This window comes from Cyprinus carpio, chromosome A12 (genome assembly GCF_018340385.1).
Source record: "Cyprinus carpio isolate SPL01 chromosome A12, ASM1834038v1, whole genome shotgun sequence".
NCBI lineage: Eukaryota > Metazoa > Chordata > Actinopteri > Cypriniformes > Cyprinidae > Cyprinus > Cyprinus carpio.
This window is the reverse complement of record NC_056583.1, coordinates 8,685,332-8,706,469: the sequence shown is the minus strand read 5'-3', so window position 1 is coordinate 8,706,469 and position 21,138 is coordinate 8,685,332. Positions and strand designations below refer to the sequence as shown.

The window sequence follows — 21,138 nt, the reverse complement described above, 5'->3', positions numbered from 1 at the left end:
CATATATTATGTAAATAAAACTTTTATTTTGGATGTGATTAATCGTGATTAATCATTTGACAGCCCTAATTTATATATATATATATATATATATATATATATATATATATATATATATATATATATATATATATATATATATATATATATATATATATATATAAACTTTGGAAAAGAATGTAAATAACATGGACTTTCCACTTTTTGGAAAAAGGGTGATGGGCCAGAAAAAAAGGTGGATTTAATACCAAGGCATAAATGTTAAAGAATTATGGTACCACCACAGTACTAGTTTGTACAGCAAGCAAGGTCACACTTCAAGTCTAAACTACAACTACATTTATTTACCTCACTATATAGCGGTTACATGTGCTAAAAAATATATTCCACTTCATAAAATAAAATACAACATAAACACATAAATTTTTTGATCATGTTTTTAGTGTGCAGTCCTTCAAAGACCATTGGTCTAAGAACATTTTCTTTCTGCCATTTATGTAACAAACACATCAAAAGTGCACACAGTGGTAAATGTTACTAACACAAGTGTTGTTACACAACCGCCAGTATGCTATGGTCTGAATGCAAATGCAATGCAAGTACAAACAACCACAAACAGAATCAAGAAAAAATGCACGGGAGATCTTCAGGGAAAGTTAAAACAAAAATGAAAAGCTATCTTCATCAAAAGACAAACACAATAACAGGTTTACTGCACAAATTCATGTCAAAATGTTAAAACTGATACATGCAAATTTGCATTTCAAACCTGTTCACCAAACTTGCTCGCCCCATGTGACATTTGTGCTGTTAAACCTCTTCTCTTTGAAGAAAAACATTTCCATTTTTAAATGTGTCAAATGTCATTTAGTCAAAGAAAAAAAGAAACATGTACAAAATGAGGTCAGTCAATTGAGAAAATGCGTGTCAGTCCACATAATAAAATATAAATAACAATAATCTTATTTGTTAGTGATTCTCTGGACATTTATAACTGGCTTAGTTCAATGGTTAGTGGCAGCCAAATGTTCAACTGCAGCATCTTTATGTCATGTATCAGTCCCCACCTAGCTCAGCTTTAGTACACTCCTGATACTCTAGTCATTAGTGTGCAGCTCATTGCACTGACTGTTCATTGGCTGTACTGCCAGAGTCCTGTGGTTTCATAACATCAGGAAGTTCAGGAGGGCTGGAAAATGGTTCCACTTGCAGGGGCTCAAATGCATCATCTGTGGAAGGATGGTGGGGGAAAATATAATTAGTGGGGTGTTTTTGTGAGTGTGTGTGTGTGTGTGTGTGTGTGTGTGTGTGTGTGTGTGTGTGTGTGTGTTTTAAGAATATATAAATACAGCTTACCAAAAAAAAAAAAAAAACCTTTAGGATTCCTTCAATGTACAAATGTGAGCTCAATGTGAAAGGAAATATCTGTTCAACCATGAATTTGTATGAAATACTTTAAATTTAACATCACAATTGTACAACATAATTGTTAAAACACATGATATAGTGGTCTAGAGAAATTTCTTATTCTAATTAAGGTTGGTCATCCATGTTGACATCACATGGATAAATACTACTCACTGCATCAAATCCCCATATTTTTACATTGAACAAGGGACTCAAGTCATATCTAGAAACCAAAATATCTTGGTTAGGTCAGTAAGCCACTTACCAACCACCTAGAATACCTTATGTGGCGGGGAGAAGGAGGACACGACTCAAGAAGGAGGGTAAGTTCCCCGAAGGGTGGATTTTATTAAATAGGAAGGGTGGTGATAGGCGTTGCTGTGAGGCGGTTTGGGACTCGGTGCTCGGTGTCTTGGCTGTCGGTGCGCTGGTGCAGTGTGGGGCTGTGCTCTCCCGTGGTTGGTGGGGCTGGCAGTCACACACTGCTCTCTGCGGGCAAAGGGAAAGACAAGTTTTAGCCGAGTCTTGTGGAGACATCTCTCACCTCTGTGCTGGGTTGCAGGGTTTATGAGAGCAGTGTCTGATGGGGCGCAGGTGTGGCCGCTCAGCCCGTGATGAGCGGGTGCAGGTGTGCCCGCTCCGTTTCCAGGGCGACGCTGATGAGAGCTCGGGACACGTGTCACACTCCCCCCCCAAGCATCGTCCTAGTCCTCTGGAGAAGCGGGGAGATCGGGGGAGGGCGGGGAGTGGAGCCTGACAGACCTGCGAAAGCTGACCACAGGCGGGAGAGTCCGTCGGCGTTGGCCGTCCCCGCTCGGTGTTGGACGGTGAAGTTGAAGTCCTGGAGCACCAGGAACCACCGCGTCACCCTGGCGTTGGTCTCCTTAGCCAGGGCCATCCACTGCAGGGGTGCGTGGTCGGTCAGGAGGGTGAAGTGGCGGCTGAGGAGGTAGTACCTGAGCTCCAGGACTGCCCACTTGACGGCCAACGCTTCCCTCTCTACCGTGGCGCACCGCTGTTCTGCAGGGGTCAGCTTTCGGCTGATGAACATCACCGAGTGTTCCTCACCGTCGTGGCCCTGTGAGTGGACAGCTCCCAACCCAGTGTCTGACGCATCAGTCTGCAGCAGGAAGGGGCGGTTGAAGTCGGGGGCACGGAGGACCGGTTCCGTGGTGAGGGCCGCCTTGATCAGAAGCGGAGGGTGCCGTCGGGCTCCGGAACCATGACGATGGGGCTGGACCATGGGCTGCGCGATGGTTCAATTACCCCTAACCTCAGCATCTCCTGTACCTCCTCCATGGCGTGTCGCCGAGCCTCCGGGACACGGTAGGGCCGCTGCCGGACGATGGTCCCCGGTGGTGTGCGGACGTCGTGCTCCAAGACGTGGGTCCGCCCAGGCTGGGGGGAGAACACATCCGGAAACTGACTGACCAGGTGCTACAGCTCCGACTTCTGGGCGGCGGAGAGTTGGGGGTCCATATCCACAACCACGGGAGTTGAGCTGGTGTAGGCGGAGAGCTGGAGCCCGGTCCCGACCCAGCGCTTCAGCAGATTAATATGGTAAAGTTGTTCCTCCCTCCTTCTACCTGGCTGCCGTACACGGTACGTAACGGGGCCTACCTTTTCCGTAACGGTGTAGGGACCCTGCCAGTTGGCCAAGAACTTGCAGGCGGCCGTGGGCACCAGCACCAGGACGTGGTCTCCTCGATGGAACTCCCGTGGTTGGGCCGCCCGGTTGTAATGCCGTTGCTGCGCCTGCTGTGCCCTGACGAGGTGTTCCCGGAAGATGGCCATTACTTTGTCGATCCGTTCCCTCATCTCACGCACGTGTTCGATAGTGGTCCGGTGTACCGCCGGCTGTTGTTCCCAGGCCTCACCTGGTCCCAGTCACGTTTGTCTTCGGCCGCCACTCGGCGCAGCATCTGCTTGAGGGTCTGGTTGAACCGCTCGACGAGCCCGTCGGTCTGGGGGTGGTACACCGTGGTGTTGTTGGACCTTGAGGAGCTTGCAGACGTCCGCCATCATCCGGGACATAAAGGGGGTACCCTGGTCAGTCAGGATCTGGGAGGGGATGCCAACCCGGCTGAACAAGGTGAATAGCTCCTAGGCTATGGCCTTCGTGGTGGCTTTACGGAGGGGAATGGCCTCAGGATACCGGGTGGCATAGTCCACGATGACCAGGATGTGTTCGTGCCCCCGGGCGGACTTCGGCAACGGCCCCACCAAATCCATCCCGATCCACTCGAAGGGCACCTCTATGATGGGCAGCGGTATCAGCAGGCTGGGGGAGGGGTCCGAGGCGACGTCCGTTGGCATGTTGGGCAGGCCTGGCAGAAACGGTGGACTTCAGCCTCTAGGCCCGGCCAGTGGAACCGGTCACGGAGGCGCTGGACCGTATTTTGAGCTCCCAGGTGGCCTGCCATTGGATGGGCATGGGCGATCTCGATCACCGCCTCCGTCTTGCTGCGCGGGACCACCAGCAAGGTTTTCTCCTCCCCCCGCCGCTGGGCGACACAGTAGAGCAGGCCATTTTCCACGATAAAGATAGGGTGGGGTGCCGGCTGGAGCTCCTTTCCTTCGGCCACCCTCACCTGAGCCCAGCAGTGTTTGAGGCGATCGTCCTCGTGCTGCTCCCTGGAGAAACCCCCTGCCCCGGTCACCTGCTGAAATAAGTCAAAGTAGAGGTTAGGAGGAGGAGGGGGCGAGGAGAGGCCAGCAGCACAGGACGTCTTCGGGCTTTCCTGCTGGGCTTCTTGGTTGGGCGGTTCCCGGCTGGGCTGGCGGGCTGGGTGACGGTGGCGAGTAGGCGGTCGAACCCTGGCCAGTCTCTTCCCAGTAGGACCGGTACGGGTAGGTCTCGGACGAGCCCGACATCTACGGGCCAAGCGCCGGTCGGCGCCGCGATGGTGACTCGCCGCGCAGGCACTTCTCTGGTGTCGCCATGCACACAGGTTATAGGGAGCTTGGTCTTCGTTTCGGTCCGCAGGGGTAGTATCGATGTCCTGACCAGACTGACCGCACTGCCGGAGTCCAGAAGGGCGAGGAACGGGCGGCCGTTTATTTTTACTTCCGCCCGTGGAGCATTTTCGGTGTGCACGGCGCAGCCCGCCAGCCAAGGTCATCCTGGGGAGCGGGGAGCTTCCGTGGGCATGGGCTCATCCTGTGGGCCGGGAACCGCCGGCCTGCTCACCGGACGCTGGGTGCCCTCCGGCGTGCGTCGCTCCTGGACCACCCTCCGGGGAAACGGCGGCGCTCTCTCCCCTACCTCCCGGTGTTGGGTGGCCTCCGCCAGCTCTATGGCCTCGACGAGTTCATCCACATTGGCCGGGTTCCGCATGCCAGCGGCCGCCGCAGCGGGCGGGGAAGAGCACGTAAGAGGCGGTCGACAACGACGCGCTCCGCTACCTGGTGTACAGTGGGACCCCCGGCCAGCAACCAGTGTTGGGCCAAACGGGAGAGGCTAGCAGCTTGGGCCCAGCCAGCTGCCGAGGGTCGAAGGTCCACTCATTAAACAGCTGGGCAGCGCTGATCGGAGACAACCCCATCCGTCCTAGGATCTCCTTCCGTAAATCTTCGTAGGAGGCGCAGTACGCTCGCTGAGCCTCTCCCGTGAGCAGCGGTGCCACGATGCGCGCCCATTCCTCCTTGGGCCACGCCTCCCAAGTGGCCACGGTCTCAAACATCTGGAGGTACATCGTCACATCATCGTGGGCTGTCATCCGGGGCAGCAGCTGGGTTGCCTGGACACGGGGGTCAGGTAGCGGAGTTCACGGGGCTGTGGCGAGGCGAAACGCGGCCAACTCTCGTTCGGTTTCCCCCTGCCGGGCGGCCATGTGCTCCACGATTTGCTGCTGGCGGATGCTCACCTCGGTGAGGTACTTCAACAGCTCTTCCATCGTTGGGGGAGGAGCGCCACCTGGGGAACCAGAAAAATCACGTGAGGTAAGGAACGTGAAAAAAAAAAAAGTCCATCCAAACCAGTCCAATTCGTAGCACGCGGGGTGGGATCGTCGGTGTCCTCTTCACTGTCCTGCCCGCATTCTCCACCAGTGTGGCGGGGTGTAGGAGGACACGACTCAAGAAGGAGGGTAAGTTCCCCGAAGGGTGGATTTTATTAAATAGGAAGGGTGGTGATAGGCGTTGCTGTGAGGCGGTTTGGTGCTCGGCGTCTTGGCTGTCGGTGCGCTGGTGCAGTGTGGGGCCGTGCTCTCCCGTGGTTGGTGGGGCTGGCGGTCACACGCTGCTCTCTGTGGGCAAAGGGAAAGACAAGTTTTAGCCGAGTCTTGTGGAGACATCTCTCACCTCTGTGCTGGGTTGCAGGGTTTATGAGAGCAGCGTCTGATGGGGCGCAGGTGTGGCCGCTCAGCCCGTGATGAGCGGGTGCAGGTGTGCCCGCTCCGTTTCCAGGGCGACGCTGATGAGAGCTCGGGACACGTGTCACACTTAGAAATAATTGCCATAAATGATAAGGACATTTTAGCCACTGATATAATGATAATAAAATAGCATAATAATTACACCCTTAAAAAAGACTAATATTATTAAGACATGGGAATGTCAAAAAAAAATTATATATATATTATAAATAGATAAAACTAGGGATGTGCATGAGTACTTAAGTACTTGGAAGTGACAGCAATAACAAATGATGAAAATGATAATCGTGTGACTCAAGAAAATAGTCTATATCAAAGTATGCCAAATTATCGAGGTTAGGTCCAGATATCATACAATCAATTGATAAAGTTATTATTGAGACCAGCCAAAAAAATTATTTTTTAAAAGAGATTGATGTTTGTTAAGATGGGGATCCATTATGAGCTGGTTTGGAAGTTTCGTAGTTTATGACACACACCACTGATACGAAAGGCCAGTCCTACAGTCCCAGGAGCCTGTGGTCTGGCTGTCTGATTCGTGAAGCCAGAGTCTCCTAGTGTCTTACTGTCTTCTAGAGGCTGCTCATCCTGAAACACATAATATTGTAACTAATACAGAAAAACTTGTCATTTCAGTCATTCTACCATACTTGAAGGTTAATATATATCATATCAATGAGTCCAAACCTTGTATAGTCTCTGTTCCTCAGGGGACCTCTTCAGGATGCCCTCCACAATGCGTTTCAACTCATAGATGGTTGTGGATTCTTTGGCGTCAGTGAAGATTGTGGTTTTGTGACGCCTGATCATTAAGAATACATCCTAGACAATGGTGTGGGGATTAGTTAGTCAGTGATTTGAGCGGTTGGACTATGCATCTTTAAAAACTAATAATATTTTTTTTCTGCACCTACTGTAAACATTTTTAAAAGTGGGGCAATGACCTGTATGTGGGGCAATGCCTGTATATATAAATTTCTTTTTTTTTTTTTTATTCTGTGTGTCTAATTCCCCAACTGTGTCCACCATGAGTTCAAATACATTTTTTTCTGATCTCTCTCCATTTTTCCAAAAGTGGAAATAAAGTTTCTTAAAAGCTACTTAAAAGACCTATAACTGCAATCTGATGTGGTGTTCTTGATCATTGATCAGATAGGCTGGAACAATGGCCGGGACACGTGCAGCTCATATTGTTACTATATTCAGTTTTTTCCGTGGCTCCTTTCCAGGGGTCTCATTTATAAAACTCTCCGTAGATTTCATCCTAAAAGTGTAACTAGGCACAGAAGCTAGATTTTGCGTACGCACAAAAGTATGCCAGAACCTGCGCAAAAATCCCTTTATAAATCTCAGTCAGGGGAAGATTGTGCGTACATGTATTTCCACCTCGTCCCATCCCCGAAATAACCATATATGAAGCTTACAACCCCGAGTTTTACTATACATAACCTCATCTGCATATAATTTCCATGCTTATTCCCACCACGTGACACCATGTTTAACACCAAGACATTAAGGAAATATGAGATGGGGACTATAATCCCATTTGTGCCATACACATTAATTTTTATTGCTAAAAATGATCCGGTATCCTTGTTATGTTTTAGAATAAATATATGAAAATATCCATAAAAACAAAATGGTTTAAAGTTGTTCTCAGATATATTTTAGAATAGCGTTCATCTCATTCTTTTACACTGGCCAAATAGTATTTCAATTGTTTTAAACAATTAAAATCAAATTAATTGTATGCCGTTTTGCTGATGAACATCTTTTAGCTATTTTCAGTGGAAACAGATAGGCCAATATTTATTGCAGTGTAAATACAATTGTCTGATTTGGCTCGTCACTGACAAAGTATTTTAAAAAGGAAATGTGCAAATCTTACCATTTTCTCCTAGTCATATCCTTCAAATATAGTGGTATTTTTTATTATGTTGTTGAGATGCTTTCACACGACATCAACACCTCCGTGCAGCTGAGCTGTGGTTGTACAGTAAGCTATTATCATTGGTCCTATACCAGACAATGGACCGTTCGACCACTGAATCCAGCAGTGTCTGCTATAATATCAAAGTAAGTGCGCATCATTGATCATTGTTCTCGCTAAAATATTTCTCATAACATGTGATCTATAGTTTAGTTTAAAGATGAATTATTGCGCACACAAAAACACCACAGCAAAACCACACAAAAACCAGAGCTTAAAAAAAACAAACCTTTTTTTTAATTTATTCATATTTATTCAGCATTTTTACCACATACAAGACCATCAGCAATACATTCTCACACGTGTCACACCTTATATAGCTTTGTTTATGAACATATTTTTTATTTGCAATATTTATTTTATAGGACATTGTAAATAGGAAAATGACTGCGACAAAGGAAATAAAATCTACTTTGACCTGACACAAGGAGGAATTGAACTCAGGTTTTTGTGATGTGTCCAGTTCTCTGTCAAACGCTGTACCACAACACCACCTAAGCATTTTTGTTAGCTTGTGTAGCCTCATATGTATTTAGATTTCCTGATCATATGCCCTGAAGGTATTGTGATTGTACTGCAAACTGTTTATTTGTGCTAAAAATGTAATAAAGCTTCTGGCCATGTGACCTGATGATTTCTCAGCTGTTGTAATGTCTTCACACACATTTCCTTTCACGCACAACTCAGATTGTGAATGTAGCAATTGGCATATTTTTATTGACATTTTTCTAAGAGAAAAATGTATTAAAATTCCTGGTCATTTGATCTGATGACATCATAAATTATACTTGACTAAAGTGGGAATCAAACACAGATTTTTGTGATGTGCACTGTTCAGTGGCGAACAGTCTACCACAGCTCCACCTAACTGTTTTTATTTTACTTGTGTAGCCTCATATATACTCCAATTCTCTAAACATATGCCCTGAAGATAATTGTGATTGTATCGCAAACTGTTAATTTGTGTTAAAAATGTAATACAGCTACTGGTCATGTGACTTGATGATTTTACTGCTGTTGTAATGTGTTCACATGCATTTCCTTTCCATCACACATAGGTCGCATCGGCAAAATAAAAGTCTTTATTCTTTCATCATACACATCTATTAAACTTCCTGGTCATGTGACCTGGTGTCGCCCAAACTGGTCTAATTTGTTTACTTACATTTCCTTTCCATCATGCATGAGTCGGATTGCCAAATGAATAATTGTTGTATTTGTAATGAATTTTTCCAGCATATAAATCTATTAAACTTCCTGGTCATGTGACCTGATGATGCCACAACTGGTCTAATTTGTTTACATACATTTCCTTTCCATCATACAGGAGTTGGATTGCCAAAAGAATAATTTGTGTATTTGTAATTAAGTTTTCTGTCATACAAATCTATTAAACTTCCTGGTCATGTGACCTGACGACATCACAATTGGTCTACTTTGTTCACATGCATTTCCTTTCCATTACACACGAGTCGGATAACGAAAATAACAATTGGTGTATTTTTTATGAATTTTTTGTCATACAAATCTATTAAACTTCCTGGTCATGTGACTTGATGATGTCACACAAGTTGTAAGATCTTCACTCAATCCTGACAAACATCATACATGACTTGGATTTTTGAAATATGATTTTGTGTATTTTTGGTGAATTTTTGAAATATTAAAATCTATATAACTTCCTTGTCATGTGACCACTGCCACACCCACTGTATTATATTCATAAATATTGGTCAAACACCTCTCATGCAGTTGTTTGAGGAAAATTTGTCTCAAAAATTTCAAAACATATCAAACGTATCAATTTTTTTTTTTATATATATATATATATATATATATATATATATATATATATATATATATATATATATATATATATTATATTGTGTATATTTGCATTTTTGGTCCCACTTTATATTGTGTCCCTAATACCTGGGTACATAGTAACTAGATGTCTACATAATATATAACCACAGTGTAAGTACACATTGGTAAATAGTATCTACAGCTCTTCTGTTTGTGTAACTACACATATGTAACAACCCACTGAATGGTATGTGTAAGTACAAATGTGTAACAGGACATTGGTAACAACACTTTTTTGTAATGGAAGTACAGCATTTAATATACAGAGCCGTAGATCACTGACAAGCTATTCAATATCGCAGATGAATCGCCTTCGATAATGAACGCGATATTGCGTAGCTTGTCAGTGAACAGGCTAGGCTCTGTCTATTAAATGCCGCTCCATTTGAAAGCAGGTGATATCGATTTAGCGGTAATCAGGGAACCGGCTTTACTGACGAAATGCGCGTGACAATCGCATGCAATATATTGCCCAGCCCTACACTGAGTGACAAGAGTTTGGAAAACAAAGACCTCTAAAAAGCATGAGAACTCCATGTGGCACTGCATCAGCAAGACCGCAAACTCTTTTGGACTAACAGGAATTTCATGCTTATCTAAGAACTTGGAATAATTACAGATTGAACCATTTTGATTGAAAAGTTAAGACACAAATATAGTTTTAATTTTTAAACCAATTATCAAGGAAAAGAGAATTGTGTTTATACAGTCAATTATTTTTACAGATTAGATAAGAGGTGTAAAATTGTGTTTAAAAATGGTTGACCAAGCTAACAACATTTGCATATAAAAAAGGTTTGACTGAGATTTTCATAATGCTATAATTACACAGTAATAAGAACCTTAAACCACAAGTTTGGAAAAATAACATTATAGATCAGACATTGTATAGATAAGGGTTTATTAATAGTTCTTTATCCAATTTATTTGAAAGATATAATGCGTGTTAGGAATGTGTGAATATATTACAACTGGTGTGGCATTATTGGGTGATTATATTTACATTTAGTCATTTAGCAGACGCTTATATCCAAAGTGACTTACAAATGAGGACAATGGAAGCAATTAAAAACAACAAAAGAGCAGTGATATATATATATATATATATATATATATATATATATATATATATATATTTTAATATTTCAAAAATTCACCAAAAATAAAAAAAAAAAAAATTACAAGAAAGTTATATAGATTTTAATATTTCAAAAATTCACCAAAAATACACAAAATCATATTTCCAAAATCCAAGTCATGTATGATGTGTGTCAGGATTGAGTGAACATATTACAATTAGTGTGACATCAATGGGTCACATGAGCAGGAAGTTTAATAGATTTGAAAATGTCAAAAATTCATAACAAATGCACAATATATATCATTAAAACAAAAAAATATATTATATGATTCAATCACTTAAAAAAAAACAAACACAAATTTAAATATATAAAAAAAAAAAACAACAAAGTTAAATAGACTTATGTCATTAAGACATCCAGTTTACTTATATATAACAGATACATTAATCATATAAAAGTTAAAAACTGTCTTAATCTGTACCTCATCTATTTGCTAACATAAACTACACATGTAAAAGGATCACGTTTTCCACATATTTAACCAGGCTTATTGTGGATATTGCACTTTTGAGACACTCCCTAATTTGACGTGCCCAAGCGGGGCTCGTTATGAGGACTTTTTACACTTCTGATGCTTAAAACAATTACATCATCGAATAATATTATTATTAATTTTGATATTACGAGATACAGCATGATCCATGACTACTATGCGATTACATGTAAATTAATGCTTTAGAAAAGATCGAATGTCTAACGAATGTCCAATATAAAACCAACTTTACCGCGATGCTGGACCGCTGTACTGACCATTAAGAACTCGGAACTGCAACTCGTTTTATAACTCCTTCTCTTCGAGCTAATCTCAAATAGATATTCACCCCGCGGCCTTGTTTAAAAAAGGCAACTTGAGCTAACTGACACCCGCAATCCAAACACAGTCAGTCTGTAAAAGATCGATCAAAGAGCGACAGTGAATCAAAAATAATGAACGCGAGAAATAACTGAACAATCATCACAAAAATAATACTACAGAGAACTGTTCCCTGTCTTACGACTTATGTCACAATAACGTAAATAACATAACGACAAATACTTAATTTATTTTACCTTAAACAAGACCGTTACTACGGGTAAAAAAATAAAAGGTGCGCATTACAACAACAACAAAAAGTTTTTCTCACCATTTCAGTGGTTCTGTAGTCACCATTCATCCATTCACCGCCTGCCACTATCCCACAATGCAGTGCACCAAGAACGCGCATTGTGCTACGTCATTGCCCGCTCCTGAAGTATTTGAACGCGTGTGGCGCGAGATATCACGAATGATTAGGATTAATAATAATAATATGTTTGAGTGATTAGTAGAAAGCACTATCTGAACAACCAGGAGCAAAACATAATGTAAGTATATATCATTTGTTAAACATAATGTAACGATAGGTGTATGAGTGTTTGTGGCGGAAGAGCCTGTTGAAGGAGTGACGTTTTTAGGGTTATTTGCTGAATAAACAGTAAATCCCTCGTGTTTGTATTATGTGTCTCAGTGCAGTAACAGATTTTGTAAAGATTATTTGAAATATTCTCCTAAATGATTACTCGTATAGTATTTCACAATGGATACAGTAACTTGTACCACAGAGTACTGTTCTATTTTTCTCAATAATATCTAGTTTGTAGGATGGTTGCGATGATTAATAATGTGTTGGACATTTATCATATTAACACTTGATATTCTCTGATGTACTTTGGTGTTTGTGTTCTATGTAAATGTACATATAAAACTATAATCGTTAAATGGTAACCATTATGGTTAGCATCAAGACAAATAATTTTCAAATCAATTTTTTGCACACAAAAATACTTTGCTATTGTCATGTTTTGGTAATGGTCATTATTCAATATCACAGTACCATCTGATATCATCAAAGTACCATTTTACTTCCACAATATTTATAAGGGTACTTTAATGATATAGTTAACTTGGTTATCAATGCTGGAAGTATACTTTGTTTTGAATGTGTTTTCTTCTATATTTTATACCATAATGATTAACACACCATCTCGTGTTTTGTTATAGGTTCGTGCATATTGATGTGGCGCATCAGCGAGCCAGCATTCACAGTTCCTTAAATTGAAATGTCTTCTGAAAATTAGTTGAGGCTGGAATAACGTTAGAAGAACTGAAAATATTTCCTATGTCGGCTCCCCATCAGACATCGGTAGTCAGCACCCCTCTCCCTTTACCCACCCATTTCTCTCATGCCCAGCAGTCCTTTTCTCTAAAGAAACGGAGATGTCCCTGCTCTTCCTCATCATCTTCTTCCCTGTCTCCTCCACGGCCATTATCTCATTCTTTACCACCACGGCCTCCATCTAAAGGATGCCCTCCACTCAGTCGAGTGTTCCACCACCGCCCCACTCCGTGGACACCCCTGTCACGCTCCCTTATAGAGTCACCCCCTCCTCACTCTGTGTACAACCCATCCCGACCCCAGACCTTTTTCGACCAGTGCTTTACCAACCTGGGCCTGATTGGACGAGGTTCCTTTGGTGAAGTTTTTAAGGTGAGACATGCTAGATCCTATCTGAGGCTGTATATGAAAAAGCATACTACCATCCTTTATATTTCCAGTGAGAACTCATATCAGCCACCATCTTTTTTCTGCCAAATGTCTGGGCAATTTTTACACAAAATTGGTTTAACTGAAGTAAGTGTATTTATTTTTCAAAATGCTAACTAGACATCCGTTTAAGTAAATGTGAACTACACGTACACTGAAACTGATACACATGAAATAGATTAATTTTCAGATAATGGTGATTTTTCAAGATAAAGTAATATCAAGATTTATTTATCAACAAATACACTAATGGTACTGTGATTTTCATGTCTTTCAGGTGGTGAGTCTTTTGGATGGCTGTCAGTATGCTGTCAAACGTTCAGTGCAGCGTTTCCGTGGCGAGGTTGAAAGAGCAAGAAGCATTGCTGAGGCTTGGAATCATGAGGGACTGCACCCACACCCTTATGTGCTGGGCTTCATTGCGGCTTGGGAGGAGGCTGGTCACCTCTACATCCAGACTGAACTCTGCTTAACCAGCCTACTGCTATACGCTGAGGAAACGCCATTTCACACTGGTAAACAGTAGGGGTGCAAATCTTTAGTCACCTCATGATCTGATCCGATTCCGATTCTGGGAGTCACGATACGATTCCAGAACGATTCTTGATCTGCTTTTTTCCCCCTTATTATTTAATTTGTTTACCAACTTGAGAATATTTAAATCCTTACATTTACATATTTTTACATAAGTAATTAAGTATTTTTAAAAATTATTGCAAATAGAAAAAAATAATTAAAATAGTTGTATATTTAGAATTTTAAACTAATATAACTTCAAAACATACAAGCAAGTAGCAATAATAAAGAGCATAGAAACGTATTACAAACAACAAACAAAGAGTGCTTTCAGTATTTAAGATTATCTGAACGTTTTCCATTCAAGAACTGTGAATGATTTTTCTTCATCTTTACTGTTGATTTTTACTAAGTCATCATAGACAGCAGGAGATCTATTAAGCTGCATTCACGCACTGATCTCTTTTGAAATATAAGATGTAATGTGGTTTGTCCTGTCTGTTTAATCCCTTAAGACATAACTGGCTGTGTTTACATTAATTCTGCATCATAAAACCATTTTGAGACGCAAGTGCATTAAACCACTTACACGGAGTCGCGCACAGCCTCATGCGCAAGCAGTCTTCACAAACAAAGCAAGTGTCTGCATCTGAAATTGAAAGCAGCCTTCTGTTAGTGAGGTTCATATTTTAAATATATAAGTCTACTGCATTCCAAACCACATAAATTATGACTTCGTAGGGCATTTGTAAGGAAAATACAGACGGGCGATACTGCACACTTCAAGTGTAACATCAAACAAAGCGCAAGTCTCTCACAGCGCATCTGACGCGATGAAGCCCGCGAATGTCCTTGTAATTCGCTTCAACCATTTCAAACTTTATGAAAGATTATTTTACGGAAGGTTTAAATGGTGTATGTGCGTGAGGAATTGGAAGCAAGCAGAACACGGGTGTTTCTAAAGTAAACTCAGCATCTGGTTAAAAACTAAGCTCAGAATCCAGAATCGTTGGAGAGAGAATCGCGATGGATCGATTTATTTTTTTTTATTTTTTTTTTATTTTTTATTTTTTCTCCCAGCCCTAGTAATGTATGTATGTACATGTATGTTACTGAAGCAGAGTTTGTGTGTTGTGCTAGGTGAGACAAGTGCCTGGATGTACCTGTGTGACATGCTTTCAGCACTTGACCACTTGCACTCGCATGGGTTTGCCCACCTGGACATCAAACCAGCAAATATTTTCATGACAAAATCTGGACGGCTCAAACTTGGAGATTTTGGCTTGTTGATCAAGCTCCCTACAGGAAAGAGAGAAATTAAGACTGAAGAGGCTGATTTACAGGAAGGAGACCCCAGATATATGGCCCCTGAACTATTGAGAGGAGAGTATGGGACTGCCGCAGACATTTTTAGGTTAGTAAATGTTATACTTAGTTATATTTAAATGCCAAAAGTAAGAACCGAATCAGTTATATTGTGATTTGTATAAAGAGATGTCTTTATTTTCTCCACTTTTAGTTTGGGTGTGTCTATCCTGGAGTTGGCCTGTAACATTGAGGTTCCTAAAGGAGGAGATGACTGGCAGCAGCTCAGAATGGGTCACTTACCAGCAGAATTCACTAATGGTACTGTACATTATTATCACTTATGGCTAAATGAAATGCATAGCGGGGCTCGACAGTGTGAGCATTTCACTCACATTTGCGACTAAAAATAGATGTGTGCGAACTGGAAAATGTATTTAGAAGCATGAGTGCGAATACAAAACAGCCTAACTTGTACAGTAGCGTATAACAAATGTATTAATTTCTTCAGTTTATTTATGAAAAAATAGCCTGATATGATTACTGAACTTTAAAAAGGCAACAGTTTAATTTAAATTAGCAAAGATGAGAAGAAAGGCGGAGCGAGTTAAGGAGATATGCTGAATGAAGCGCACATTTGCCACTAGAGGGCGCTTACTGAGGCAGAAATGCTGCCGTTACCCCAGTAACCCTGTAAACAAAGCAGCTGCCCTACTTCAAAGGCCGTTTCTCAATATCAAGTACACAAAGTTTGGTAGTTCGGACTTTGCAAGTTCGACTCAGGAGGGTGCAAGTCCGTTAATTCTGCAAATGGAACTTGATAACGTCAGTCAGCTCGCCTTGGCTACTCCAGTTATCTTCACTGTATGTATACAATACGACGAAATATGATATCTAACACCACTGCCTCTTTTCGTTTTCATTTAAACATATTAATAGCCACAAAAATGTAGTTCAGAGAATGTACATACATTACAGTAAAACGAAATATTATATCAAACAGCAATTGCCTCTTTTCTGTTTCATTTAAAATATTAATAGGCTCACAAAAATGTGGTTCATGCAACGGGTACATGCATTACAATAAAACTAAATGATATCAAGGACCAATGCCTTGTCGTTTTCTTCAAAATATTAAACACAACCCATTTCGTTTTCATTTAAAAAAATTTAAAACATAATAATATCTGGTTTAGGTAATATGTGCACATATACTCTGATTATCTTCACTGTATAGCCTATAATAAAATGAAATATGACAAGCACAACTCTGCCTTTTTTGTTAAATGTCAGTTTTAATGAACAATATAGCCATTATAAAAGAATAAGAATAAAGTATAAGAGACTTATGTAATAGAAAATAAAGACAAAAGCAAACAATTTGGTCAAATGTATGCAACAGCGTTGTATTACAGTTAATAAATAAATAATTTATTAAACATAACTTTGTTCTAAGCCAAAACGATATGACCTGGAAGAAATAATAGATTAATGAGACCAAAGATTGCCTATTATATTCACTCAAAACTAATTTTACCTCATGTTTAACCACTACAGAGATATCAGAGCCAGCGGCAAATTTTAGAAGGACTGGCTGAGGTGAGACTGCTCTCGGCAGATACATGAGCACTGAGCGCCCGGTGATCACGTGGAGCTAAGTCTCCGAAATCGGCGAAGAAAATTTTCAAATAGGAGCTATCTTTATAAATAAACTGCAGATTTGAGTTTTAAACAACTACATTCTTGCCTGAAATACTCTAAGAACTGCATTTCATGACACAATAACAGTAAAATTTTGAAAATTATGGGGGTTTTCTCCTCCACCATTAACACTCGATAGTTGGTGCAAAATGCATTCTGGGATACCTGGTTGCCTCAAGTTCACACAAGTCACCTCTGAATGCATCCTTGATAAAAGGGGCAGAGCAAGAAGAACACATCTGGGGATTTGAACTGTAATTGGGTAGATGTGAAATTAGAATTGGAATAGTACTTGGGCGATAACTGATGACGTTTTACAAGTCCACAAGAACACAAATCCAGACGAACGCATATGTGACCCGTCACGGAAACCAGTGACACAAGTCGGCAGCGCAACTTTCGAGCAAAATGAGAAAGAAGCGTTTTTTTTTGTTTTGTTTTTTTTTTAATTGGTGATTTTCGTTTTTTGCAGAATCTGTTAGTTGAGATCACGAAGAAGCCTCTCCGTGTTTGAGATAGCAGTATTGGTATATTTAAAAGCGTACATTTTGAGGTTGAAATCAGCATGTTTTTCGGAGATTCTAGCACGCAGTAGGGCCGTGTCGTTGTCTGTGTGTATTTCCATACTGGATGAGCCGGCTTTTGTTTCTTTTGTTATTGCCCCCGCCCTCCAAGGGAAGCGTGGCTACTTATTATGCAGCGCTCCTGCCGGCTCTAGCTGATATCAAAATTCAATGAAGATAGACGCCGCAAAGATTATTGCAGACGAGCTGAACCGTGGCCGTTACACCGAAATATTTTGAAGTACTTCTTCGACAAGCCAGATGCTGATGAACAAGCGCTCACTGATTCTGAAGACGATCTGAGTGACAATGAAAGCGGCAAAATAAGGCTGAATAATATCCCTCATCTACAACTGAGCGAAGATGAAGACGAGGAAGAATGTATCGGACTGGCGTCAGACGAGTTGGACCGTAAGATATCAGAGGCTATATCGATAGTTACATTTGATGGGGATAAAGACAGATAAATGGGGAAAATCCGTAACTTTGACTGTAAATGCTACACAAGGAGAAAAGAGAACTCTCTGCATGGGAGACAGTCCTGTAGCCAGAAGCTTTCTCCAGACATTATGTACAACATATGGCTGGATTCTTTAGCTGCGGAAAAAGAATGGCAGGACATGCCAATTATTGGACATTTAGAGGCAAACAGACGCACAGTGCAAACTTCGGAGATGGTTACATCCACAAAGAAGACCCCGACAAAGAGAAAGCGTGCCCGAATGACTTATTTCATTGGAGGCAACGAGATCTGCAAGAATACTTTTCTCTTTCTTATGGGGTGAGTTTCCATAAACATCAAAGTTTGTCGTTTTGTGTTTAAAATTAAAAATGACGGCCAGATTTTAAAGGAGTGTCTTGCAACGTTATCTACAATGCACAAGTTCAAATAGAGTTTTGACAAAAAAGGTTTTATAAAAAGATAAAACTCACATATTTCAGCCTCTAAATCATCTTATCGTCTCTTTATATCCCCTAAAATGCACATTATCCTTTATTATTAATAGTATGTGGTCCAATTTTTCCCGTTGCATCTGTCGTTGCTATGCAACCATGCAGCTTTACAGGCGGGGGCTTTACGGGGGTATGGCTTATCTAAATGAGATGTAAATGAGCCCTATTGTCACTCCCAGCAGGTGAGAACTGCACAATCTTTAGAGGCCATTTTCTCCCTTTTGAGCTTTTTTGAGTGCCTACCTACAAATGGCCACAACTTCTCCAAATATTATCAGATTTTCATGTGTTACGCCTCGTTGAAAAGCTTGGAGACTACACTTTCAGAATCTGTGAATAACTCAAAAGCCCCAGAACCAACTTGTGTCCCTACTTTCCGTGATTGGTCACATATTGAGAAACGGCTAAAGTCTCTTTAAGACAAGTCATGTCACCCGACGGCCATCTTTGAAACGTCTCTCGGGCATGCAAGTGCAGCTCCTATCTCTTTGTATGGGGAAACATCAAATTCTCCAAAAGTGTTCACTAAGCTTACGATTACCGTATTTTTCGGACTATAAGTCGTACCTAAGTATAAGTAACATCAGTCCAAAAATACGTCATGACGAGGAAAAAACATATATAAGTCGCACTGGACTATAAGTCGCATTTATTTAGAACCAAGAACCAAGAGAAAACATTACCGTCTACAGCCGCGAGAGGGTGCTCTATGCTACTCAGTGCTCCTGTCACCTATCAGATCAGCTGTATATTTTACCATATTTTACAGTTTGTAATCTGCAGAATAGGATTTTCTTTTTGGGGGCATTTTGTTTGCATTTAGTCTTTCTCAGTTGTCTTTAAGTTAATATTTAACTGTTAACAGTTAACAGTTTTCAGTTGTTTTCAGTTAATGTTTTCAGGGGTGTGCTACAGGAGCACTGAGCAGCATAGAGTGCCCTCTAGCGGCTGTAGACGGTAATGTTTTCTCTTGGTTCATTTGTCTTGGTTCATTTCTCTTGGTTCATGTCAAATTAATTTTGATAAATAAGTCGCACCTGACTAAGTCGCAGGACCAGCCAAACTATGAAAAAAAAGTGCAACTGATAGTCCAGAAAATACGGTAAATTTCATATTTGAAATCACCAAAGAAATCTGACAGCAACTGTGTCATAAATGTTGTTTCTTTTGCTCAAATAGAGTTATAAAAAGCTTATTTTCCAGGCTAGATCAGCCAGTGCAGTGACGTGCTGACTTTACCTATTAGCGTTTGGCTCTTTCATTCAGAAGGCGGGGCTTCCTGCGATTGAGCGGCCATATTGAGCGTTTTCCCCATTCAAAACTATACGAGTGACATGTCTTGGGTATTCTATAGTCTATAGTCTTCGGCTACTTTCCTAACTGTGTAAATAATGTTTCACAGTAATTTAGATATTCACAATAGCGCCAAATAATTAATACTTAAAGACTTAATGAACTATTTATTTTCAAACATTTTTTTTCTAACCTAAAATATGGCCTATCCATTGATCTATAATAGAGAACAGTGGGCCTATCTGTATATTGACTGATTCGTTATTAGTGTTCAGTAACACTTAAAAGGTTACTCCGCCCCAAAATGAAAATTTTGTAATTTATTACTTGCCCCCATGTCGTTCCGAGCCCGTAAAAGCTTTGCAAAACAATTTAAGAAATTTTGGATGAAAACCGGGAAGCTCGTGACTGTCCCAATGACTGCCAAGTAAATTAATTCAATTCAAGTTTATTTGTATAGCGCTTTTTACGATACAAATCATTGCAAAGCAACTTTACAGAAAATTAAGTTTCTACAATATTTAGTAGTAGCTTATCAGTGATGACTGTCAGTTTATGTGCATACGGCAGAAATGTTTTTTTTCAGAAAATCAATAAAAGACGTAAACAAACAGAACGATTAACACTATTAACAGCAATTATGCAATCAAACTTATAGCAAAATGTGGTAGTTTCTGTATGTTGTCTCTGGGTTAGCATCATCTGAGGTCCTCTGAGGGGTTGGCATCATCTCTTCTCAGGTGTTCTGGATCCAGACTGGAGCGTGTGTACTTCCTAGCAAAACAGAGAAACAAATAGAGACATAATTAGGGTAGCTGCTTTTCCAGCCAAGTAAAATTAATTAGTTTAACTCAAGCTAAAGAATAATAATGCACATTTGATCAGATATAACTGCAGTCCAAAATTGTGAGATGCATTATTTGAATGCTTGGCCAAAGAGGTGTGTTTTAATCTAGATTTAAACAGAGAAAGTGTGTCTGAACCCCGAACATTATCAGGAAGGCAATTCCAGAGTTTGGGAGCCAGATGCGAAAAAGCTCTACCTCCTTTAGTCAGGGAACTACACTTACTTTTTCCACTGGTGGCACTTGTGCTACTAACTTTTTCAGTTACTGGCGCAAAACATGATTTGGTCGCACAAATTATTTATAATAATTAATGGATAATAATGAACAATAATGAAACTGTATTGCATACAGATGTGCTTTGTTTTACTTGCCATCTTTTAAACCACATGCCTTGTTCTATTTCTTACAGTACACACAGTGCATTGCTTCGTCTTGTAGCTGGGGTTAGAGGGGCCCTGGTGCCAGGGTGTACAGTGGGCCCTGTTTAAAATGGTTTAATTTGTACTGTAGGTTCATTCTATTTATTTATTTGTGCTATATACACAATGTTTACATTTAAGTTTGTTTTTGTTAATTTAAATAGCACTTGCATAGTCTTCACTGTAAAATAAAA

The 21,138-nt window shown here is 41.0% G+C and overlaps 2 protein-coding genes across 9 annotated transcripts in view; one reads left to right on the top strand and one right to left on the bottom strand.

The window, feature by feature from the left end:
- avl9 (AVL9 homolog (S. cerevisiase)) overlaps positions 1-21,138 on the top strand; it is a 700,673-nt gene that overhangs the window by 507,987 nt on the left and 171,548 nt on the right. The window lies entirely within an intron of this gene.
- On the bottom strand, positions 323-12,091 carry LOC109079250 (elongin-B-like). 8 transcript variants are annotated; one of them, XR_006161313.1, is made up of 5 exons: positions 11,906-12,091; positions 6,471-6,605; positions 6,263-6,392; positions 1,673-1,896; positions 323-1,229 (listed from the first exon to the last, which is right to left on the bottom strand). XR_006161313.1 is itself a non-coding variant. In XM_042767398.1 (4 exons), exons 1-4 carry the CDS (start codon positions 11,984-11,986, stop codon positions 1,117-1,119), a joined length of 459 nt encoding a protein of 152 aa, XP_042623332.1. In that variant the 5' UTR covers positions 11,987-12,014; the 3' UTR covers positions 323-1,116. The 8 variants fall into 8 exon arrangements, 6 of the variants coding, with proteins under 6 accessions (XP_042623332.1, XP_042623333.1, XP_042623334.1 ...); XR_006161314.1 differs by having other exon boundaries at positions 1,689-1,896; XM_042767398.1 differs by lacking the exon at positions 1,673-1,896 and having other exon boundaries at positions 11,906-12,014.